This window comes from Calidris pugnax, unplaced genomic scaffold (genome assembly GCF_001431845.1).
Source record: "Calidris pugnax isolate Ruff unplaced genomic scaffold, ASM143184v1 scaffold63, whole genome shotgun sequence".
NCBI classification, from domain to species: Eukaryota; Metazoa; Chordata; class Aves; order Charadriiformes; family Scolopacidae; genus Calidris; species Calidris pugnax.
In genome coordinates, this window is record NW_015090852.1 from 6,620,089 (window position 1) to 6,646,537 (window position 26,449).

At 35.5% G+C, this 26,449-nt stretch overlaps 1 protein-coding gene across 4 annotated transcripts in view; it reads right to left on the reverse strand.

Moving 5' to 3' along the window:
* The window catches only part of KCNT2 (potassium channel, sodium activated subfamily T, member 2), a 110,910-nt gene that overhangs the window by 7,770 nt on the left and 76,691 nt on the right, over nt 1-26,449 (reverse strand). The window contains exons 21-28 of one of the 4 annotated variants that reach the window (XM_014943525.1): nt 26,246-26,317; nt 22,972-23,106; nt 17,784-17,895; nt 12,789-12,890; nt 9,858-9,941; nt 8,340-8,468; nt 5,422-5,442; nt 2,033-2,333 (exon numbers count right to left, since the gene is read on the reverse strand). In XM_014943525.1, coding sequence (XP_014799011.1) covers nt 2,033-2,333; nt 5,422-5,442; nt 8,340-8,468; nt 9,858-9,941; nt 12,789-12,890; nt 17,784-17,895; nt 22,972-23,106; nt 26,246-26,317 — 956 coding nt within the window. The remainder of the gene's footprint in view (nt 1-2,032; nt 2,334-5,421; nt 5,443-8,339; nt 8,469-9,857; nt 9,942-12,788; nt 12,891-17,783; nt 17,896-22,971; nt 23,107-26,245; nt 26,318-26,449) is intronic. The other 3 variants (XM_014943527.1, XM_014943526.1, XM_014943528.1) reach the window with 3 other exon arrangements.

Consider the following 26,449-nt stretch of genomic DNA (forward strand, 5'->3'; position numbering starts at 1 on the left):
ATACACTCATTATAGATGCAGATATACAGCTAAAATGGTGGTTTACAATATGGCTTATTTCTGTAAGGTGAAACTGATGCAAAGTATTGTAACTAGTTATGCAAGCACCTGTACCACCATACTACCATCATACCTCTGCTAGATGCTTTCATAGTCAAAACTGTATTGTGTCTCAGTTGGCTTAATTGAATTTAAATTTGGAAGTCATTAGGTTATCAATGTAAAAAGGACATTGAAGATGTGAAATTGGCTTTAGAGATCATCCTCATACAAGGAGATTCATAAGCAGCTGTGATTTTTGTTTCCTAGCTGTTTGGGTTTTTTTCATTGTTCCCCACAGACGTAGAGAGATAGTACTAAGGAGTATGTTTAACTTCTGCAGGGAGCTAATGGGCATGATAACGGGTTCCTGGTAGTTTGAACAAACAGGGAGATTTAAAAGTTTCTATTCCATGTTTAATATGTATGGGATGAATGGGGAGTGAGCTAGGTTTCAAGATGGGTGAAAGGTTTCTGAAATTTCTTTCTGAATATGAGGGTGGAGAGAGGGCAGTAGGAATGTGACAACCCAGGTTTGCAGCTGACTGCATGCGTAAAACTGCTTTGTGGTTTTTTGAGGGGTTTGGTTTGGGTTTTTTTCAGAATGTGGGTGTTCCTGGGGTTGTAAAAGTAGAAGTTTTCTTTACAATGGGACACATCTGTAAGAGAATAGGGAAGTGATCATAAAAAATTATAAATCAGAATCAGGGCAGATAAATGTAATCAGGTGAAACATTACTTGTCAAGATTTTGCTGTTCTGCAGATGGTATATAATCTTCCTAAATTTAAGTAATGAACTGAATATTTACTGTTGGCTTTTAACTAGGATTTTCAAAGAAAAGCAGGAATACAAAAACATTTTCTTGTTACTAGTATAAATATGAATCAAATTTACAAAACTTCTTTGTGGTTGTTCACATGTTATTGTAGCCTGTGTCATTCCTGGAAAATATTTCCTCCTGAATCTTCCTGCAGACAGTCATATAGTATCCTTGAAGAAAGCAGGAATAGTAATTGTCCAGTTGGAGTACAGGATAAAAAGCTTTTATTTACATATCTAGGTTGTAAAGATTGATCCTTCTCTCACAATTAAATTGATTTTGTATCAACAACAAGAACTACTGTTGGGTAGGTAGTACACTGCTATTCATGTCAAAAGAGGTTTTGACCCTGCATTAAGAATGTGTGTTAAAATGGACAAATAAAAATATCCCTTCTACAGGAAATACCGCATTTACCTTCAGTTAGTGGATATTTCAGGGACAAGCCAAATTTAAAAACAATTGTGTTGAAAAATAGAGTAACACATTTGTAAAGCAATACATTTTGGATTCTTCAAATGAAAATTAAGTATGGGATCCCCAGTGTTGGTGCTTCTGAAATAGAAAGCACTAAGCTACAGATCAGACTTACTGTGCAGACAAGTAATTTGGGATCTATAAATTCTTGGTGTTTCAAGGAAAACTAGAACCTATAGTTCTAGGAGCTTCCACACAACACGCTAAAGAGCCAAGGCCATAGAAAGGCAGCCCAGGCAGCTGTGGTGCATATATTAAAGTGTTACAGAGCTCTTCACAGTACTTTAAAAAAAAACAAACAAACCAAAAAAACCCCAAACAAACCAACTCTCAACAAACAAAAAAGCAACCCAGCATCAGCCTTGCTGCAGAAGGACTTGAAGAATGAAAATGGCATTTAAAGTCCTAGTTAAACATGCTTCATAAAAATGACTTAAATGTGGCTGACATGCTGCCTTCTGAGCTTTCCATCTGAAAATGGGTGATAATAGAACTGATTAAAAACACTCCAACAAGTTTCTCTCTCAGGAAAACAAACTAACAAACAAAAAACCCCACAAATCCCAAAAACTAACAAAATAAAAACATTGTCATAAATTTAATATTTTTTTATAGCACGCTCAGTTCTTAGAAATAAGATAAGCTTGCATAATACTGATGTTTTTATTAATTTAAAGTATTGTGGTAATCATACCGTATCCTGCTGGAGAAAGGCCCAGATGCTTCATTCTGTTTTTCACAAGTTCAGCAAGCTCCTGTCTTTCTGACCTCCTGTAAAGGTTCATTCGCTGCTGGTTTATCTTCTCGGCTGTTTTCCCGGAGTGCCTCGGTACCCTTCTGCTCAGCCGTCGGGCCCACTGCATGCTTTTTCGTCGTAACAAGGGATGATCAGACTGATCACTAGATGTTGAATTACGATGATTATTACGATAACTAATCTGTTCTTTGATGTCTTTAGTGTCTTCCCATTCTTCCACACTGATAGAGATTTGAGACTTGAAAGGAAAATGACGAGAGAGATTAAGAGCTTTAATAAATGGAAGCAGATTAAGATGTTCTCTCCTCTTTTCAACAGTGCAACATGTGTTTTGGTTGCAGTGGAGCTGAGGTGATTCAGCTGTTCATACTTAGCAAGTGTTCCAGAATTGGGCACCCTTTATTAGACTTTGACTTTTTATGCAAACAGCTCATTTATGATATAAATACACTTCTCAAGTGCAAAAGCAGTTAAATCTTATTTAGTGCCTGATTCCATTTTGATTCTGAGAAGAACAACTCTAGCCTTCTGATACTGCCTTTTCTGAATCCAGGAATCTCTTCTGAATGACTTCTCCACATTCCTCCAAGTCTACAGGTTTTTAGAAATTCAAGTTCTGTAACTGCTTTTTAGATGTATGTTGTGGATTCAATAAGTAATAGTTCAACTTTGGCTGCACTGTTTTGAATACTCTTTTAAAACTACAGGTAGAATGTGTTTGTTACCTGTGCCTCAAATTCCCAGGCATTTTTGACCTTCTAGCCTTTAGTGTGATTCAGGGCACCTCTTGCAAATGAGGTAATTAATTCTTACTGTAAAGCATAGTGATGTTGGTTTTTCACTCGTACAGTAACAAAAAAAAAAGCAGACTTAAGGCCCAAAATCTGTTCCTCTGTTGCTGTGTTTCCTGCATGCCACCTAAGTATGACCAATAGTATATGCATACAACCAATAATGCAAGTTGACGGGTTACGTATGTGGTTCTAACATACACAAGAAGACATAGGAAATATAAGATTAAACATTTCAAAAGAACTTCAAAATTGTTTTAATGTCTATTTTACATATAACATACTTTTAGCGTCTAGTGTCAAAACTACTTATTATCCTGAGTTATTGTTGTGATCTTTCAAACACATCTTTTACTGACATTAAAATAGTGAAGCTGTCGCTGGTATCAACGCAGTCATATTAGCAAGTTCTGGTGACTGATTTCATTGTTTTGAGTGTTTAAAGTAAACAAATGAAGTATAAAACAAAGATGACTTAAAGTGGAGCTGGCTCAGTTTGTATGACTCCCAAAAACCTGTTCATAATAAGCTGGAAGTGATCAGTGTATAAAGCAAATTTAACTGAAGAGGTACTGAGGTTCTAAAGGCCCTTTCCCATTAATATAAAATCTGAAAGCAAGATTCTGTTGACCTCATTAGTGTTGACTATAAACTTTAAGAGGCTCAGCATCCTCTCCCAAGCAGACTCTGTAAGTCCATAAAATAGTATTTGATATGAGTAAGTCTGACAGTTTGAGAAAGATACTACTTTTTCCCCTTTGCACAAAACAGCTTTAATCTATGTAAAAAAAAAAAACAAAATCCAAATGAACAATAAAACAATCAAACCCCATAATTAAAAAGAACAGTGAATAAGCTTATGTTGTAGCTCTTCAAGTAAAATGACATTTTTAATATTCAAGACTAGGATTTTGCAATAAGCCTCATGCAAAGACCCACTAATTTACTGAGGCTCTTCAGCTTAGCCTGCAATAGAAAGGTTGTTTTTTTTAAAAATTACATTATTTTTGAAGTTACTGACTCACTCAGCTGATGTTATTTTGGGTAGGACATAAAGGAAAGAACTGAATCGCTATGCACAGGAATTCTATTTGTTTTGTTGTTGTTGTTTGTTATTTTAAATTGTCATTTTGGGTTTGCATGTATTTTTCAGTATGGATTAAGGTAAGCAGAGTACATTCCATATGGTAAGGTGCTACTTATGGATGGGAAGGGTCTATTTGGTGTGAACAAATCTATTGCAAACAGTATAAAGGTTGGTCTTGTTTTGCCTTTCTTCCTGTCTGCATTGGTAGCTTTCTTTGTCCAACTCTTGATAAAACAGCCATCTGGACTTGCTGGCAGTAGTATTGGAAAGGCAGGGACCAATGATCCTAATTATTGCAGGAGGGTAAGTCACATTTTTTGAGCCAGAGAATGATCAGGAGAGGCCAAGTAAAAGAACAAGTCTTTGATTCTGTCAATCTGTAAATCCTTAGCTTGAACTTTCAAAATGCTGGGAGAGGTGAATGGAAATCATGAATGAAGGTGATAAAGTTAAATATTTACTTAGGTTACTATTCAGTTTTTACAATGCCTCTTGAGAAAGGTGTGCAGAATGGTCCTTCCCTGTACGCTGGAGAAAAAAATTAAGTTGTTTAAAGATAAAGCAAAACCAAAGAAACCCAAAACCTGTTTCAAAGGCAGCAAAAAAGAAGATAAAAGCCCATTGCAGAGTACTTCTGTGTGTCCCCCTCTGTTTTAATCAGTCTCAGAATTTCTTTAAAAGTACTTCTGCAACTATCATTACTTCATGTCGACGTTTGGTTGCTTTAATGTCTTTTAATTTCCTTTTTGCATAGCTTGTAAACCTACTTTATGAGAGGCATAACTGATGATATGGTGTCACTACTACTATAATAATAGTAGTAATTCAACATTGTGTTTCTTATGAAGTGTTTTTTGGGTTTTTTTTTGAGATTCCTTAAAATAGAAACATGGCAAAATCTTTGGAAAATGGTGTTGATAGCACAGGGATGTTTCAGTTATTGCTAAGCAGTGCTTACACAGTGTCAAGGCCTTTCCCACTTCTCACAGTGCCCTGCTGGTGAATAGGCTGGGGGGGCACAAGAAGTTGGGAAGGGAACACGCACAGGACAGATGACACCTACTGTCCAAAGGGACACCTCATACTGTGCGGCACTGTTTTCAGCAATAAAAGCTGGAGGAAGATGAAGGAATGGGGGTGGACTTGCAAAGTTACGGCATTTGTCTTCCCAAATATGCATGATGGAGTCCTGCTTTCCTGGAAATGGCTAACACCTGCCTGCTGATGGGAAGCAGCAAATTCCTTATTTTGCTTTGCTTGTGCATACAGCTTTTGCTTTACCTATTAGACTGTCTTTATCTTACCCCCAAGTTGTCTCACTTTTACACTTCCAATTCTATCCCCCATCCCACTGGGGTAGAGTTGAGCGAGTGGCTGCGTGGTGCTTACTGCCTACCAGGCTTAAACCATGACATCCAGAAACAGGCAGACAATAAGCAAATACTTACTTGTGAAGCCATTTCTCGTGACTGACAAAGGTAGGGGGGAAAGAAAACAAAAGACAATTTAAACAGAAGTGAATCTGAAGAAACAAACATGGACTGTTTAACAGGAACCACAGAAAATCAGCTACACAAGTAGTAAGGAAGACTTCGTATCTCCGTATTTATTTTTTTATTTTTATGAAATGGAAATGGTTTGAGTTAGAGCTGCAGGTCACTGAGAGGCAGGCTAGATTTGCTTGTTGTTTAGTAACTAGATCACCAAAAACGTGCTTTTCTGAGAGTGAAGTGAGGGCTTCACATTTGCATAGCACAAAAAGGGGGTGTCAAATGCAAAATCATACATATAGAAATATTAATATTGGCATATTTTGTACTTATGACTCAAGTTAACCATTAACTGAGAGTTTCCAGGTGTGTGCAATACAAATTAAGTTTCCTATGTCTGTTTAAACTCAAATTGATGTACACATTGGAGGTTCTCTGAATTGGAAACCTTCAGATTATGGTTAGAAGTTCACAATTCTTGAGAAAAGTAGCAATTTACATTTCTCTAACCTCCATTTAAAAGATCTCATCCAACAATATTTTAAAGTTGTTTCTGGCTTAATATATTGAAAAGCTATAATGATAGCCCACAGTAATACAATTTTATTAGTGTAGTTAATTGAAAATTCATTTAACTTCAAAAGAAACACTTTGCAGAAAGATTACAGCTTTCAGTATCTCTATATTTGTAGGTATCTACCCATAAAGACCACAGAATTAGACCTAGATGTTGCTCTTTTGTATTCTGGGGAAGAGCAAGGTTAAGGAAGATTCCCCAGCCCCTCTTTAGAGGGGGATGGGTTTCACAAATGCTCACCCACTAAACAAGAAACTGCTGAAGCATTTAAGTGTGGAAATACCACTGGGGGTCTGCATTCGGAGCCTTGAGCTTTTTACAAGGAATAACAAGTACTTTTACTTCACTTCATAAATAAATACAGTGCCACTCTTCCACATTAGTCTGACAAACCTGACAATTTGAAAACTGAACTAGATTTCCCTGACTGACTCCCTTTCCCCACTTTTTCCTCTACCTGATTTAACTCAAACTCTTCATGAGATTATCTGTGAAAGCTGGTAGGAAGTAATAGTGGAACTTCTCTTATTTACTGGACAGTGGCTTCCAGGCTGGTTTCAGTGTCTAAATGTTTTAAGAAATTGCTTCTTTGTAAAAGATAATCAGTAACTAAACTAAATCAGGACCTGGTCTGATCAAGCACTTGAGCAGCTGCATGTGTATAGGCTCCAGCGGTTCCCAATGTTCTGGTAAAATTGAGAGTTTAGAGTTAAGTGGCTGATGGTCCCAAATCTTGTTTTCAGAAAAACATTTGAAAGATCTTTAATTTATCAGTTAAGTTAGACTCAGAAGATTTATTTGAGTGTGTATGCTTAGCCTCCACCCCCCTGCCAAAAAAACACCTTCATGTAGAGAAGACATGTTACTCTTAGAGATACCCCTGCCCTGTACAGATGCTGTTTGCCGGTCAGCCTGTATGTTTGAAAGCATGTGAAAATGCAGAAAGGGAAAAAAACAGGCCATCAAAACGCACTCTTCACAATATGTTGTATGCTCACAGTTAAACTGTTCCTGATTCTATTTTCTTGACCTGAAATGGCCAGCTGTGAATATGAGAATAAGCATTGCCATAAATTTTGTCTTATTTATCCTTATTTAATGAATTCTTAAAACCTGGCATATTCTCTGTTTTGTTGAAAGCTATGACAGAGTTTTTTTCCTATTAGCAGTAATGCTGCCTATAGCTTTTGACTGATTATGTTAATGTGGCTATATTTAAAAAAAAATCAGCTGACGTTATTGCAGTGGCACAGTCCAGCGGCTAAACTGTAACAGCTACCTGTAGAGGTATTGATGGTCCACAAAGAGAGACAGTAGTGAACTTGGTGGAATATTGCACAGCTTTTTGTAACCCTTACTTTCAAACTAACTGAATGTTTGTACTTCCTTCAAGATAAGTCTTGCAGTTAAGCATTACATGGCTTAATGTTTTATAACATTTTTCTTAAATATAGAAGAGAGAATGCAAATTTTCTGTCTTGGAAATCAGTAGCTATGTCTGAGTATTTCAGAAGAAAGGAGAAAGTTCTTGTTCACTTGCATTGTAGAGCTGTATTTGAGTCATGGTCTAATGAGATGGCAGTATTAATGATCATGTAAACAAATGGCTTTTACATGACAGAAATATAAGCTGCACAAACAAAAAAATGTATGTTAAATAGCCATGAAAAACTATTTTTGTCGTTCTTTGTGTATATATAGAGAGAGAAAAGTATACAATTGTACGGCAGACACATAAATATATATATACACAAAAAATTACCACCGTTTGGCAGCCAAACTTAGAGAAATCCCACAGTACTTCTGATAATATTAATTTATTCTCTTGTTGCTCATTTCTAGTTAGAATTTCACATGAATACTAACATGCCACTGGTTTTGAGATACACTGCTGATATTCTTGTCACGCCTGACACAGGATGTGGTCAGACAGCCTGTAATGGATACTACTGTTGGTCACCACATGCAGGTTCAGACTAGAGCTGACTGTCCTACCCTGTCCTACCTGCTCCTTGTTTTCAACCAGTCAGTTCTCTGCAGGTGAGCACAAGAATCAAAGTCAGTCTGTAGACTGGGTCTGGGTATTCATGAAGTCCGGGGCTGAATGTGAGCCCTGAGTTAATGTGACCATATACGTGTCAGCAGAGAAAGAACTTCGGTGGGTAATTGGAATTCTGTGCATCTGCACATATGGCATTCACAATATTCTATAAATTAGTGGTTCCCATTCTTATGAGGACCAAAGAATGTTGTATAATCTGTAATCAAATCCAAAGAAAAGTGTAGTAAATTGACATACCTCGGATGTTGTAAGCTTTTGGGATTCTGTCCTATAGACTCCAATTGGAATGTCTCCTGTAGAAGAACAAAGTTTCTGATATAGTCTGGCATATGTCCTAATCCATAGATCCTCTTCTGTGATTTTCATCTGAATAAATAATAATAGGGAGGAGGACTTTAACTCTTGAGGACTTATCACTTATTCACTATTCTATTTTTAAAAAAAGTTTAAAACTAAACACTAGCTGAAAATGATCATATTGTAGTGTTGCACCTTTGCTCTACAACAAATCTGGAACTTCTGAATTTGTAAACACTGTTTCTTTTGTTCTGTCCCTGTTTTGGAGATATTGCAGTGCAAATGTTTCAGTCTTAATGAAATTACTTCTGTTCTTGTTTTAAAATTACCTAAAAACTCACATAGCATCCTTCATGCAGTGTTTATATCTAATTAAAATATAAAGTAATGAACTAAATATTGGCAGCAGTAAGAAACTGGTGATGGATGGACTGAAGAATGCATAAGTATTTTGAAAGCAGCCAGATAACTGTTCACTAAACTGCAGGCTGAATACCTGGGGAGAAGGGAAGAGGAGAAAAGTAATACACTAAGCATAAACGTTATAAGGAAGTCTTAAATTAATCTAAAGTATTTCATTTTCATTATTACACTAGCTTTACTTCAAGATACGTGAGCCCCTTTTCAGGGATTCAGTTGTCTTGTGTTCACCATAACAAAGCTTAATGACTGACCAACAAATCCATAATTGTTTTTTATGTAAACAACTTTCTTAAACCATCATTAATAACTTCCTTTTTGAGAACAACATCCTGCAATTCCTTATAGTTCCCAGGGAAGTAACTGGTAAATAATTTAACTTCTGTTCATCTATTAGCCACCTGGTATGTGATGAGTGTGGGAGGAAGAGAAAGGTGGAGTTTATTTTTAATAAAAAATACATTTTTATAGTGTTACTTGTGTGTGTATAGACATATAAAAATAAATAAACTCTACATTGGAGAATATTGACATATAATAACAAGATGACTTTTGAACTTTGACAGCTAAACTAAAGCCATATAATACATCTTAATGTTGTGTGAAATCCAGTTCTGCCCTTTACTGTTTATGTTGGAGATGAGTGTTGTGAAATAGTATTGTGTGTAAGTGCTAGCCAGGCTGTACAATATAGGTAGTGCTTCCTGTTTTTTATATATTTAATTTTAAAAATTGGTTGCTGAGCTGCCGTTGCTATATTAAATGTACTTTTCTTGTGTTTTCCTATTTTCCTTTGTCCTTTATAGAACGTATTGTGTTTTCTTGGAGGTGATGTTTTTTGCTATGGAAGCAACTATAAATGGGTATGTTTTCTATCTAATTTTCTTGTCTTCCCTGGTGAAAAAGGGAACAGATGGCCTTTCTTGCACTTATACAAAAGGAAGTGCTATACAAAGAAAGCAGGTATTTTGCAGACAGTACAGAATCTTCTGTGCTACTATGTAATCATTTATTATTTTTATTTTTTCAATAACTTACAGAACAAAGAAACCCAGATCCTGGTGTTGTATCAAGTCCCAGCAGAAGTCTTGTGATAGAAATCATATAATCTTTTACGAATGACTGCAAGATATTTAATAGGAGAGACGGAAAAGAAAGAAAAAAGCTTTAATGAACAGATGAGCAGGTAACCATTAGCATCATGTGTGAATTTCAAAGAAATTTTACATCTGTGTTTACAATCCATCTCTTTAACTTTTAAATTTTAATCACTGTAGAAATAGCTATCCTTTCTTTGTGCTGAATCTACTTACATAAAATATTTCTTTTTATTTGGCTCTGTATATGCATCCAATGTACATACAGGATTCAAAGAGACTAAGGCACAATAAGGCACCGTGAAAGCAAAGGTGAATGTAGATGTAAGAACAATGGAAGTAAGGTATTAGCATTACTAGGTGTGAAATAATAATAATGAAATCTTCTGTGCAAAAGAAAAGCTGTCATATGTAAGATGGGTCTGAGATGTTGGTAATACTAAGGTGAGACTGTTATTATTTTAATTCAAACAGGTCATCTGCCTTCACCAATCCATCTATTTTTTAAGGGTTGATCTGCTTTATCTGAGGTCAGGCTTGTTGCTCTGCTAACAGAATTATTTTGCTGATTGGTTGAAAGGGAGAAATTAAGGTAAATGTAGAAGTGTAGGCTAAGACTGGGAACAGACATTAGATCTGCTAAAATCACAAAGAGTTTTCCTCCATATGAGTTGGGCTGCTGGAATCAGAGGGCCATGGGGGTGCCCTGCAAACTGTGGTAGGACTGTTCATTGCCGCCTCCTCTTAGGTGTAGGAGCGCAGCATTCAAGGCAGGCCATCAATCCTTGTTGGAACAGAACTTGCAATTAGCTCTTCTGGTTTAACACAAATACGGAGCTAGCAAATAGGTTTTAATAAAGAAATACCTTACAAAGTTGTTACATACATCCTTTAGAGTTATAGCATCTGAATTTATTTAAACTCAGAAGCGAGACACATTTAATTTGATATATAGTGATTTAACTACTTTAATTGTTACATTGGTAACCTTCCAGCTGTGACAGGGTAAATGCCAATGAGCATCTTCTTGAAAAGAACAAAATTTTTTTGTAACCTTCACTTATTTTTTATCTTGGCTGCATCATTTATGCATGGAATTATCATTAGATTAACAGGTGTATTTACAAGGATTTGCTAGACAAAGTTTTCATTTTTCAATCAGTGTCCTAAAGATAATTCAAAGGCTTTTCTTTTGGCCTAAAGCAGGATGCATCAGATGAATCCCGCTGTTTTCCATGTCATTTATTCTGTTCCTAGTATGCATAAGAAAAAGATGTCATCCAGAAAAGGATGGGACCATGAAAAAGAACAGAGAGAACTTGCTGTCATAGTATTTTTAACTTGGAATAAGAAATGTAGTTCTAGAAAAATGACACTTCACCTGAGCAGCAGGAGTTCAAAGAAAGAATGCGTGAAATTCGAGTGAGAATGAACATGTGGAGTTTTTTGATTTAAACACTTTCTGGTGAATGGTTTTATTCTGTCAAGTCATAGCATGACTGATCATGCCTAGGAGCAAGTATAAAATATTGCTGGCAGTAGTTGTTGATAAGGACAGATCTGTTTCTCTATAGGTGTCTTAATCTACTTTTAAAAAAAAATGCCATATGTGATATTGATATTCTGCAACACGATTAAAAACATGTTTTATAAGCAAATGCATTTATTTCTAAAACATCTACAATTTGATAAATGACTTTACATCTGTTGGCTTGTATGCTTTTGGTATCTGCCCGTATACATGGCTGTTTCATATATTAATGACTTTTTGAGAAAAGCCTAGCTCCAGGAATTTTTCTATTTACATGGAATTTGCCTTCAGGGAATTTACTTGGAAGTAGGATTGAGATGAAAGAACACCTTTCATGCACCAAATTACCAAGTAAAATAACTTCCCTCAAAGAACATTTAGTACCTGAATACTAAAGCATCCACAGGCTACCTCTAGGTATAGGCAAAGTAGGTAGCTGCTGAGCAAGCTACATGGGCCATGGTGGTATTGCTGCTTACTCTACATAGCTAGATCCTTGAAGGCTGGTGCTGCTTGGGCATCTCAATGTACCAGCATTTGCAGAAAGGTGGTCATTGCTGAAGTGCAAGGGCAATATTCTCCTGTTTTTCCACCCTGAAACCAGCAACTCCTACCTCCATTTGTCCCGACCCTGTATTTTCTGATATATTGTTTCTTCAGTTGTCTGAAGCTGTTGCCCTTCCCTTATCCCGACTGACTGTCATCACTTCTTTTTGCATGAGGAGCTCTGTCCTGGATTCTTGGGCAATTCAGTGCTGCCTTTTCTTGCCTTTTCACTGCCTCTTTGTAACTACTGCACATATTTTTTTTCAGGACAAGAATGGATTACTTTAAGATATGATAACTGGTCATCTGGAAGTCTAGTCAAGATGAGTAAGAGGACAGGACCCAATGAAGTAATTGAGGCCTCTATCAGCTAATGTAGATGACTGATAAATTACTCGTAGAAGTAATTCTGTTGATTTTTGTGGTTAGAGACACTATTTTGTGGGAATGGGCACTGCCTTTTTGTCACAGAGTATAAGCATTATTCGTCTGTACAATCTGTATTTTATGTAGGCCTTATGCAAACTATCCTGGTTATTTGAGTGTGGAGAGGTTCACAAACAGTATATATTGCTTAACAACAGAATTCATGCAAGAACAGAGTTTTTCAGTTGATAACTTAGGTCGTACTGTCATATGAAACATGCTCCATTATCTTTTACCTTTGATTGTTCCTGGTACAGACACGTATTAATTCGTGTAGGAAAACAGGGTCCTTTAACAATTAAGTACAATAAAATAGGTTGTAACAATTCATGTCTGAGTTAAAATAAGTCACATTATTGTCCATAGTACCTGATAAAGCAGCGTATCCAACATACTGATGCTGAAGACCCTGCCAGCGGCAAAGGGCAGTCGAAACATAAATGCCAGATTAGATCCCTTCTCCCGCTCTTTCTGTTAAGGAATTGAAAAATAGAAGATACTTTTTAGCGCTGGTGTTGGAAGGACTATAATCAAAACATCAAATTGATATTAACTTGAAAGAGGTCAAAAGTGTAGAATCGCTTTACTCTGAATATAGTTTCTTCTACAAATATGTAGCATCTTTGTTCAGTTCTTAGAATTTTTCAGGTTGAAAGATTTTGTTTAATGCATATGTTGTTTCAGTCATCACATCTCAAATTACATGGACATATTCTACCAGATCATTTTAAAAATGACTGAGGGATTTCAACTGTGCTTAGAGCAAAGCTCTTGTTATTCCTGCTTCAGTTCCTCGGTGCTGATAGTGGACTCCCATTCAGGTCCAGAAAGTATAATAGGAACAGGTACATGAAACATGAACAGAATCTCATGTGAAAGAAATGATATTTCAGTGAATGTGAGGATCTGAGATGAGATCAGACATGGACTGAGGTAGAAACTTTGCTCTGATGCTTCTGGGGAAGGGATGCAGAAAAACATAATTATAGTTACACCTTTTCTTTATCATATCTCGCTTGCAGAGGAATCACACCATAACGTGCTTCCTATTCCTTCAGTTATTGGAGAGCAAAAGTACAGGTTGGTAGTGATTTTATTCTTTTTGAAGAAGAGAGGAAAGATCAAGCTTTCCATTCAGAGATGTCATGAAGAGTAAGAGGTCTTTTTAAAGTACAGAAATTTTACATGTCTTGGAATTGAGACACTTGCATCTACCATGTATATGCAGTAGTACATGCTGGGGAATGACTGGCTGGCAAGTAAACTTTTCAGTTTCTTTCCCTCTTTTACATGTTAATTTATATTTGTATCAAATCTTTTTTAAGGTTCTTTATCATGGTTTTATCTTTTCACTATTTCTAAATAAATACCTATTCCTTCACAGCAGTTAATTCTATGATACCAATATCAAAGTACCAACCCCAAACTAACCTGAAGCCCTGTTTTGGTCACTCTGTCAGTGGTTGACAGAGATCTAGGGCAAATCTTGATTTAATGTATTCTCATCTGATATAGACAGTAATATGGAAACTGCCATGATAGGCTGTAACTGTTGTGTACAAACAATGCAAAGTGTCTGTAGTTAACATACAAGGATAAGGGAAAGAGGCTGGAAAGGTGGGGGTCATGCAAGAACATATAAAGGTGATAGAGGTAGTAGCTTATTACAGGCAACTGTCAGTGCACTGTTAGTTTTGGTAAATGTTGGTTGTTGCCCAAGTCAGACATAAGACTAATCAAAAATCTAGGCACGGAAACCTCCTAATGTTTTTTTCTTGACATAAAGGGTTTTGCATTGATAACACTTCACCCCTGGAAGAGCTTACAATATTTTGGACTACTTGTTCTTAATTGCTTTTGTTCTACCTTTTTGGTAAGAACAGATTCATCTTCTGTTGTTGATCTGGAACAGCCTTCTAAAAAACTGCCAGTTCAATAGCAAAATATGTGTGCCAATTATTTATTTATTTTTAGAATTGTATTTTTAGAATTTAGTTTTAGAATGTAAATCATTAGAGATCCATCTAAAATAAGACTTACACCAATTAACAGATACCAATCTTTTTTTATAATCCATGTATCATTACTGCTTGCTATTATTTAATGTTACTTCAAATCTGCTTAAAACCTGAACAATACTGAAAACAAACGAAGGCATTATGCCCTATCTTTAATTTACTTAAAAAAAAAAAAAAAGCAGCCTGGCTTTGTATATATATCACTGTAAATATATACTGGGACGTCCCAGATAGATTTCTGCTCACCTAACATGTATGTGCTTATCCCTGTAGAAGACACAATATCACAGTATTGATTAAAGAATATAGGAGTTTCCACATATTTTAAAATGATCATGTAAAGGTTTAGAATTTTTATCCTTCAGTTAACACCTGCAATTGAGAACTAAAGTGTGAATCTTATCTAAGATATTCTAAACCCTTTCTTTAGAGAGTGGTTACCTCATTTTTTCTTATCTAACACAAATGAGGAACATAAGTTTTAAGTTTAGAACATGGGTGGTTTGTTTTTCCTTTTCTCAGTTGTATAAGGGCCATTGCTTTCTCCTATGTCAGTGCTGAGTTTTGTGTTCAGATTTATTTATCTCTAAAATGAGGAAAGTTGCAGCTGCAACAACAGATGGACTTTTGATTTGCGTATCTTTCTTCTGCAGTCCATTAGGTGGAAAAGTCAATTTTGCATGTGTGTTTCAGTGGTACATGAAGGCAACTTGCCTGACTTTTTTAGTCTTTCTGAAAATGAGGTGCTTAATGCAGAAATAACAATCAACTGTACGTTTGGCTGCATTAGATAATTTTTACTTGAGTTTTTAATTGCCTTTCATTTTGCATGAGGGAGTTTTGAAACATCAAATGAACTACAGCACCACCTGTGAAGTGCTCCCTGCAAATGTTAAGATGAAATGAGTGGGAAATATCAACAGCAGGCAACTTCAACAGCAATGAAGAAAATGTTCTTTCTTTAAGATAATTTATCTACCTCTATTTTAGCATAGCATAGTTTGGAAAGGAAGTTAACTAACTGTTTAGTTTCCAACCTGTATTCATGACTACAATAAATTAATAAAGATAGGGAAGAAGTTGTTATATTTCTGATGATTTCCAGAACCTTTGCTGGAAAAAAGAAGGAGCCAATGTAAAGCAAGAGAGAGAACTGAGATAAGAACCCTCACTTCACTGCATCGAAGTAGACAGGCTGCAGTTTGTGGAGTATTCCAGAAACCATTGCAGACACCACATACTGGGAAAGCTGTTACTGTTCTGCTGTCGGTTACAGTACACCAAGGAACTGTTAGGCTGGAACATAGTCTTGAAAGGCGCTATCCAGCTGTTGGCACATGTTGCCCTGAATAAACTGGCAATGCACGATTCCAGCTAGTTCCAGCTTATTCTTCCTGAAGTTACCATTGAGGGAAGGAGTGCTAAAATGGAGGAACCATGGGTATGAACCTTAATGGATAGTGGGAGTGGCATAATCCAAATGAAGACATGCCTCCCACTGCAAACTGCTCCTCTTTGTCTAACAACTTTTATCTAGCTTCCTCACAGTTCTCCATTCTACATGCTTATCAGAATATTACCTGGATAAGATTGGGCCATCGTTCTATTTCAGGCAAAGGTCAACAAATCATAAAAGATCACCCAGATCTTTATATCTAGAGGTCGAAATGTAAGTATGATACTCAAGTGAGTAAAAGATTGACTTCTAATATGAATCCTATCTCATCTAGACCGGTTGAACTTTTGCAGAATTTGATTCTTGTGTAAGAAATTTGGAGCTGCCTGTGAAGATAAGTTTGTATGAAAAGGCAGTTTTCCATTAAATATATGTTACGGTTAACTATGTGAATGTTAAATAGTAAATAGTGAAATATCTGAAATCCCCAATCTCAGAATTTTACCCTACAGCTAGGAAATGGAAATTATATGCTAGTTCTGTGTAATGATATTGGTTTTAGCATTAATTTAAATTTCCTAAAATATCTAAGATACCTGAGGTGAAGAGATTGGGAGTCTACATGAGAGAACCCAGCAATAATATCTGCTGGGAACAAGAGATGACTGGAGTGAAAGATCTCTTTTCTTGAAGACTGGCACAGTGATATTTATTTGTCTTAGTCTCATAAACTCAGAAAATGGCCTAAAAGATCATGAAGGTGATACTGTAAGTTTTGTGGACTGCAGAGGTAGATGGGTCAGATCACCAACGAAGGTCTGTGAAAAGGAGGATTGTCCTTGAATTTACCAAGTAAAACAGATGCACAATGTTACTTTGTATGCTCCCATCTAATGTTTCAGCAATAGTATTTTGGACAAGCAAAGTAAATTAAACTTATCTCCATCTGGCCTCCCTGTTCCACAGCTTGAAAATTCTATCACGTGCTCTAGAATGTATAGAATATGAATGTTTTATCTAGCATTTAAGTAGTGTTACTACCCTTATTGTCTCTAGGACTGCCCTTTAAAAGAGAATGATTGCTGTTATAAAATGGTTTGCATTGGAAGGGACCTTAAAGATCATCTAGTTCCAGCCCTCCTACCATGGCTTTCCACTAGACCAGGTTACTCAAAGCCCCATCCAGCCTGGCCTTGAACCCTTCCAGGGATGAAGCTTTCACAGCTTCTCTGGGCAACCTGTTCCAGTGTCTCACCACCCTCACAGTAAAGAATTTCTTCCTAATATCTGATCAAAACCTACCCTCTTCAGGTTAAAACCATTACCCTTCATCCTGTCACTACACTCCCTCATAAAGAGTCCCTCCCCATCTTTCCTGTAGGCCCCCTTTAAGTACTGAAAGGCTTCTGTAAGGTCTCCCCAGGGCCTCCTCTTTTCCAGGCTTGAACAACCACAACTCTCAGCCTGTCTTCATAGGTGCTCCAGCCCTCTGTTCTCAAACTGTCACAGTAATGCAAACACCGTACAGATACATGGAATGTAGAATATGTAATTATAGTGCCCATAAGGAATGTGTAATTACAATGCCTTCAAAGTGAATTGGGGAAAAATATTTTCCACATTAATTGCCTATGGCAGCCTCTTGGAAAATCATATTAACTCTGAATATTCTGTTATCCAAAAATATTCAATTTTCCTTGAGCAAAATCTGTGTTCACCTCTGTCCAGAGGGTTGGTGGGTTCATATTATATTGCAAAGTGATGGAACTCAAATCTAACTTTGTTCTTAAATGAGGGTAGAATTTGAAAAAATTATTCTTTTACATTAGCTCTGCAACCATAAAATAATTTCACAGTTTCGCCTTGTTTTGAAAGCATTGTTACAAAATCAGAAAAAGTGTTAAAATTATAACATTTAAATTGGGGATGGAGGGAGGCAAATCTTCTTACCTTTTCTAATTTGGATAGAGCAAGAGAATAGCAGTCTTTGGCTCTGAACTGCATGAATCTCATGTTGGCTGGGTGAGTTAGTTCTGTAATAATGCTTAGGCTTGAGAACAACCTGTATTTTAAAAGAATGTAACAGTTATACCTGTAATTATAACAATTCACAAATGTAAGGCTCTACATAATGCTATAGCTTGTGCTCATGACCATGTTTTTAATGAAGTGCCTGAAACCTGTGGTGGTTTTTGGCACAATGAAATGCTAGTATAATAGCAGAGGAAACTACAAAAATTATCTGTAGAATTCACAAAGTAGCAAACGTACATTCAAAGGTTGAGCTTATAAAATATTTTAATGCTAGAAAGGAACCACTTAATTTCATTAACAGAGAATTTATGTAATAATTTTTAAAATGACACAAATCTGCAGGAAACAAGAAAAAATGCAAAACTATGTAGCCTGCACTTAGTATCTGGTTGCATGTAAACTACCATTATATTAGAACTGGCTTACGTACTGTTTCCATTTGATTATTTTTTTATTTTTTTTTTAGTTCTATTTGTATGCTCTGTGTCCATAGACTGAATAACATAGATGAAAATAGACACTTCTTGGAAGTTGCTGAGAAAATCATAGAATCATGGAATTGCATGCTTATGTATACTTATGTTCTCACTTTGAAATACTTACATACACAAAATATTTATAAGTTAACACTAATTCAGGCTTCCAATAACAAAAATAGTGAATAAAGTATAACTCTGGCTGAATTAAACAGATTTTCAAGAAGCAGACTAAAGAGCCCCTCCCCAGCCCTCAGGGCTCTAAGAACTAGAAATAAATTTGTAGTTTACACTATGTGAATGCTAAACAACTTGGAATACTTGAGTATTCCTTATACAGATTAGTGTCAGAAAATGAGATGTGCATTTGTAATCTGCTCTGCTGACCCTGAAAGTACTTATCTACATGTAACAATAGATAATTGTAGTACTAATGACATCATTAATGTGTCTTCTTTCATTCAGATAAAAATTAAAGTGGTGTTCTTGAAAGGTGAATTTAGTAAGTTAGTGTCAAATGGAATCCAGTGTACCTTTTTGCAAGTCTTTAGTCTCTTTCCCTCACTTTTGTAAGGGGGAGCTTCACTGAAAGGGCAATTCAAGCAGAGCTTAAGTGTGGCAAAACATATGTCAGAACTATCTGCCAGTACATGTTAAGGTCATGTTACTGCAATACAGTTTCCATGTTCCGAACATAAGATCATGTGATGGTAGACTGGTTAGCCATTGTTATGTTAGCAGTTACTATGTCCCTTGAGTAATCAAGTATTAAATGTCATTATGTAAGGAAAAATGGACTTGGAAAACTGGGTGAGAATATGAATCACTTAACGACTACTTGTGTGCACTGTAGTTTGAAAGGCCTTGTCCATGCTCAGGAATTTCTGTACCTTTTTAGCTCTTACAGTCAGACTTTGATCCAAACTCTAAGCGGTGCAGTATTGTTACACAAAGTCCACTTATGTCCTACTAAAGACTAAGCGCTTGAAGAATGGAGTCTATGTACATATATTAAATACATGATAATCACACCCTCAAGATACAAATGTGGTACATCTTCATTTGTATGCTGTGTGTTATAAAACCTGTGAAGTGCTCATGAAAATTGAAAAAAAATTCTGGTAATATCACTCTTGTAGGTATAAACTTGTATGTATTAAGTAGCTTAACAAATGTGTTAAAGTTCTGAGGAAGGAGAATAGATTTCCTCTGCGTTAATTCTGTATCGTGTAGCATAAGCTTCTGCTGGCTGGAAATTTTAATGTATTTCTCTATTAAAAAGTAGGCATTCATATTTGAAACTCACAATATAACATAAAGAACTAAGAGTAACAGCAATTAAAAGCTGATGATAAAATATACACAACTGCAGGTTACTAGGTGTCTGCTAAAAATGGGTTTAGTTTATCAAAAAGATATGAAAACTGATTTATTTTAGGAAATCAGTTTCAAATCTGGTATTTGTAAAATTTTTATTTTGCTTATGAGTTGTCTTTTAGTGGAAATAGGGGAAATGACTTTCCAGGAAATGGAAAGTCAGCCAGATTGCCTCTTGCTCCGGGCGTGAGGCACACTGCCTGCAAGCTTTCAGCACCAGAGCAGGCTTCTTCTCTGCAGAGGTCCCACTTTCTGTCCCATTCTGGTGAAAAAGGACTGTGTGGGGTGGAAAAAAAACCCTAATCGGCCTGATGGAAGACACGGGTTGCTGTTGAACTGGTATTTGGGAATTAGACAAGCAAGAGATACATTTAGTTCTTTCCTGAACCAAAAAGATAAACCAAGAAAACAATGTAACAGCTTATCTGGTTTATCTAAAAATTGCTGCTTACTACTAGGTATCAACCAAACTATTGACTTATTAGGAGTACTGCTGTCAATATGCTTCTTGCAGTATTTGTAACATAGCCTTCAAGATGTTATCTAACAAAAACTTAAAAGCAGGGCCTCCCAAACACCAGCATTTAAACCCATTAATTAATGGCAAGCAAGAGTAAATCTAAACGCTCCTTCTAGTGCAGACCTACTGTTTGAGGAAACGCACTGTTTTTCTGAGGTGGACTTCTAGCTGTCAATAGGCACTCAATCGTTGGCTTCATATTTCACCTTAAAAAGTGACACAGTCCAAAACTAGTAACTTCTCCTTGTACTTTTAAACTATGCTAACTTCTTCTTTCTCATCCAAAGGATTAAATATTTCCTTTTCTTCATCAGTGTGAGCATTTAAGTCACACTTCTTTACTCCTTTTAATTATAATTAAGTCAGATAAGCTAGTGTTGGATCACAGTTTTAGTTGGTAGGGAACAGTTTCTAGCCTTAAAGGTGCTAATAACCCTGCCAATGTATCTGTTTCTAATATGTGGGGGGGACAAGCTCTTGTGGCAAAGCAAGATTATTAAATCAGGGAATAATGTCAGAAGAGGTATATGAGAACTGGCAACCTAGGCCAAAGAGTACTGCAGCACATTTACATCACCTTTTCAGGCCTGTCCAAAACCCTTAATGAGGTCAACTGATCTGAGTGAACCAAATCAGTGAGGTTAAGATTAGTCTGTATCTTCTGAATTATTTCACTTGGTGAGAATTAAATGTAATCTTCTTCATTGACATGATATCTTTGAGAACAACGTATATTAGCAGAACTCCAGTGGTTTAAAATCCTTCTTTAACACTACAGTTTGTGTTAAGAGCTGTTGTTCTCCACCATGTCCAGCCTCTTTATTAGTTTCTGATATTATTACCTGTTAATAAGTAATGAAAAACTTTTAAGGATATTTTTAAAATTAATTTACAAAACTATTAGTGCAGTGTATTCTGTAGAAGAGGAAACTGCCACTATGTTATGACTCTTCCCAGAGCTTACTTATTTCTACAACTTTTAGTTAATGTAAAAATGAAATGAAATTATTTTATGTGTTCTAGGGAAAAGAATTAGGAAAAAAAATATACAACACACTACTTGTGAAAGTTTACAAAGTTTTCTGAAAAAGTATCGTTCTGTCTTAAACCAAGTTATTTATTCTGATTTCTTTTGGTATTTGTAAAAAATATCATGTCTTAATACTAAACTGAACCAGATACGTAGTTCATGCATGAGTTAAAGCTGCCATCTAGTTGTAAGCATTGTGCAAGACAACTGCATAATTATATAATAAGTTGTAGTTGGATACCTATAGTACATAGGGTACTAATATGATCTTTTTCTCTTTTTTTGTAGTATTTTAATAAGTAGAACCATGTAGAAACAACATGACTACTGGAAAAATCAATTACTTTGTAAGTTCTATTTTTTTATTCAACTCATTTTTCTGTTTTACATTGGGGGGTAAAATGTACTTCTGAAAAATTTAGCTGATGTATGTCAAAACCTCAGTGAGATACCCTAGCACAATATGGTTAAGAGGAGACTTGAATGATGCACAGATTAAGGTCAATTATAGTTTCTAAATTAAAGTTAGGTGTGACTATGAAAGACACACCTGTGCTAGTACTGGGTACAAATTCAAAAACTCAGTTTGAAAAAGGTAGAACGAAAATTTCTTGTACAATGTAAATTTTGCTTCTTTAGAGCAAGTGCAGAAATACTATCAGCATTTAACTGCATTCTCATACATGGTTGAATTAAAAAAAAAAGTCTCTACATTGAAATATTCATTTTCTAATGAGATTGGTTTTCCAAAACACTGGCAGATTCAAAAGACTTTTGCTATGCACCTCTCTCCAGTCTTATGCAGAAGGCCTGATAGAAAAAGGTAGCAATATTGAATGATACTGAATCTTCTAGGGAAGGAATTAATTTTGTTCAGGTCTTATTAGAATGAACAGCAGAAGTGCAAGCCTTAATGCATCAGGGAGACATTTCTTACTAGGCTTTGTAGTGTGTTTTGTTTTGTGTGGGATTTTTTTTTTAAGCAAATAAGAACTTTTTTCACAGTTTAAAAGGACGTGTCTTTTGGTACTTGTTGAATCAAGGTATTTAACACAAAGTGAGGCTTTAATCAGGAGAGGTTCTTGAACAGGAAATCTCAGTGTGTTTAGCTCTGTACCACAGTACTGCTTTCTCAGCCTCTTTACTACACTGATATTTTTTTCACTCTGTATTCAGTTTTTCCTTCATGACTCTTAGAATGTTGTTGTCATATATAATTTTGCATACATTTGCCTGAAAACCTAATTTTTATTCAAAACTAAAGATCTGAAATGTGAACACTTAGTATTAACTTCATAGTGATGCATTGCTTACCTTTTAGGATTAGAAGGATTTGCTTTCCATACTGGCTTTAGCATTCCTGTAAAAGACTGTTGCATTCAGGAAAAAATTCTTTTCTCAACTACCTGTGGTCCTAAGTCTTCAAGAGTAGCTTTCTTTTCCTTCCTGTAAACCTGACAGTTGACTTTTAAAACGATCATCCAGTTTTGGGATGCATAGAATTTCATCTGAGATTTCAGGAGAATACCTCACTATTCTGAGTGTATTGCTAAGCAAGGTGGGAAAAAGTTTCCCCACAAATTCATGAAAGAAAAAACTTAAGTAGAAGAAGGAAAAAAACTATCTTTTATCTGAGTACAAAAGACATTAAGTATTTCATAATTAATGAGGATGTATAGACAGATTGCAAATATGCCTTACCTAAAGAGTGTTTGGACATTTACAATAGTCTTAGCATCTGCCATGTAGTCTTCCTCAGCACTCATTGTACTTTCTTTGTCGACCACCACCATATTAGCTGCAAAGGTGACCCCACATCTTAATAAGTCATCTAGGCTTTTGTGAAGAGAAAGAGGGAGAAAGAAACAAGCAACTTAAATATGGAACACTTAAAAGATTAGGGATGGTTGGAACTGCAGATCACAGGGTGAGTTCCTGGTTCCCTTTATCTCCATGTACGTATCATGTCTAATGTATCATACATCAAGTATATAATCTCAATTAATTGAGAGATTAGAATATGAATAATTGTTTTCCTTGAAGTCATACAGAATGCACTTCAGTAGGTTGTTACAGCCCCTCTCCTTTTGCTAAAATGATAAATTTATTTCAACTTTTTAAAATAAGCCTTTAATGTTTACTTGGAAATCCAGGGTGTCCTTACATGCTGCAACAGCTTGCTTCATTGTAGTTACTTTTGGTAATAAAAAGACCCAAATAAAGGCTTTATGTTGCTCTTTCCCACAATTATATTTCAGTTTCAAAATGCTAATAAATATTCTACCAGGACATCCAATACATTACTTTTCTAGGTTAATCTATGAGTTGGGAGTGTTCTCATAATGCTTTTATGAGCAGCTGTACATCAGTAAAACACTGCACTCTGCTGGGCAGTATTTCCTGTGAAGCCTGACCAAAGAAAACAGAGAACTGAGTTAGAGTTCTCATCACGCTTCTTATAGCTTTGTTTCCAACATGAAGCATGTTTTAGTTGTTTTAACAATATTTTCGACAGAAAAAAAATCACTTTTCAAAAAGTTTAGAAAGGGCTTTCCTGTAATGATAAAGACTGCTAGGAAACTAGCAATTTTTAAGTGAAAATTAGAAGAAAGGGTGAATTTCATGGTTTCCAAGGGAGATTGGAAAACTAAGTTTTGCATTGTAATTAAAATTGCTTCTCATTTAGCAATTATTTAAGTCTTAAGTATCCTGACAGTTTTTCTTTTCAGAAATTACCTTTTCAGTGTCCTAAGTTGACATAACCTATTATAAATTCTTTTTGAAATTTTGGGTAAGCAAACATGTACAAATTTGTGGTTATTTATTTTACATCTTATACATGTTCTTCCAAAACAAATACATAATATAATTCTTTTTGGAACTCTGCAGTATCACCAGTGGTTGACTAAAGCAAGAGAAAGGCTGCACTTTGTATGATCTACACTAGCAACTTCAGTGCAGAAGTAGAACTCTGAATTTTGAGGAATTTTTATTTCCACGTGTTCAGTCTTTCAATTGATCTTTGAAAATAGCAGCATATTCTGAAATAGTCAGATTTTCTGTATTTCAGCGTTTCACAAGCTCAATAGCTATTCTTACTTTAGAAGTTACATACAGCTAATTTGTGGAGAATTTAAAAAATACTAATTTATTAGTATTGTAATTCTGGTTCTCAGTTCTAGTGACAAGTTTCTTAATACTGAAAAGATTTCTTCATAACTGAAATCTCTTCAGTTACAGATGTCAAATGATTTATACTTGAAGTCTGTAGAACAAATATTTACTACTTGATGACATAATTTGACAAAGTTCATCCCAACTATGAATTTTGGTAAAGCTATTTTTCTGCAGGCCATTCACTTCTAACAAAAACGAGTGGTTAATGAGAAGAATTTTTGGGTGGTTTTCTCTCTAAGATGATGACAGTTCACACCAGGTGACCAAATGACAAATATGTTAGGTACTGAAAAGGTAGTAGGTGGCACTTTGGGAATTTATTCTATACCATTAAATAAGAAAGGAAACTTTGTATACTTGACATTGTAGTTCTTAGCTAAAGATGATCAAATTCTATTAATTGTACAGGATTTGAGAACATGTTTAGGAAAATATAGGGAATAAGTATGAACTACATTTTTTGAAGTATTGTTATTGCTGGAAAGAGATGTCAAAAAAAAAACCCCACCCTATGAAATACAATTGGTTATTGCACCAGGAATTAAAGCAATTGTATTTTCATAAAAGATGCAGAAGTTCACACTAGTATTACTGTAAACTGTAGAATTCTGTAAAATCACTTATTTTAAAGTGATTTTACAGAACTCAGATAAAAAAGTGACACCCTTTTTTGTTTTATTTTTAACGCACTCAGTTCTAAAAACAACAAAAAATCTTTAGGGAGGGATTTTGTGATTTCGTTTTTGGAAGAAACATGGTAAATTTAAATGAAGTTTCATTTTTCATGATAAAAACAGGTTAATCTATTTGGGTTATTAATTACTTTGGACACTTTGAGACAATTCAATTATTCAGTTGGTATGAATTTTTTTATAATTGTTGTGGAATTAAAAGCTAAGAAAGTTGTAGATATTAACAACCCAAGACACTTTTTTGGTCTAGAGGAAGAAATGTAGAAAGTAAAAAACATTTCTGTAGACTCTTTGCAAATCTCATGACTGTGGTTTCACCAAGGTAAATCTGTAACTGTATCACTACTATAAGTAGTTTTGAAGCCCTTGTTACAATAGGTTGAGATGAAGAAACGTTGGATCTTGAGAATTCTCATTGAAATACTGGATTCTGTTAATTCAGAACAGGAATAATTTTTTGATTTCTAGCTGGGGAATTAGTATTATGGGTTTGTAGCCCCAACTCAGTTTAGCTATGAAGTGAAGCAAACCATTTTCTTCTTTAAATTGACACTCAACACCCAGGAGGTTGCTAAAATGTTAGTGAGCCCTTGCTCTTATCTTGTTTCTGCCTGATTTTTACATTAAATCTATGTTGCTAAACCTAGACATGCAAATATGTATGAACAGAGGTGAAGACAGAAATGTAGGAGTAGGTGATATTTTAAGTAGCAGAAGATGAAGACTGTCGGACGTATTTGAGACTGTCTACATTCTCTTGCTATCTTTACAAAACCCTAGTCAGTAAACCCAAACAAACTAATTATAGAATGACACTAGAATCAGGGGTATAATCTGTCAATTTGTAGAAACACATTAATGCACCTAATTAAGTCTTAATCTTATGTTGTTGAAGATATTGACTTGTGTTCCATGACACAATTTTCACTAATAATATCCTTTATAAGGCATAAAATTGAAATCCCAAATTATAGCACACAGACACAAACCATGCATGCAAAAAGATCATCTTCAAATACAACACACACTTAAACATGCAATGACGATACACACAACAAACCACTGAGCACTACAATGTTAAGTTTTCTAACAGTTATTTCACCTACTTGTCGATAGAGCCCACCATGTAGTAAACCATTGGAAACCAACAGATTGCATCCAGAAAATGCATATCTGGCCTAAGCAGCAGATGGGATTACAAAATGAAACACAATATCACAACAGCAGCATCTCTTCTAAAATATTTCAATAAACTGGTAGCTTTTTTTAAAAAAAATAACTTTTTTTAACTTTGGCAGTATATCACTTTA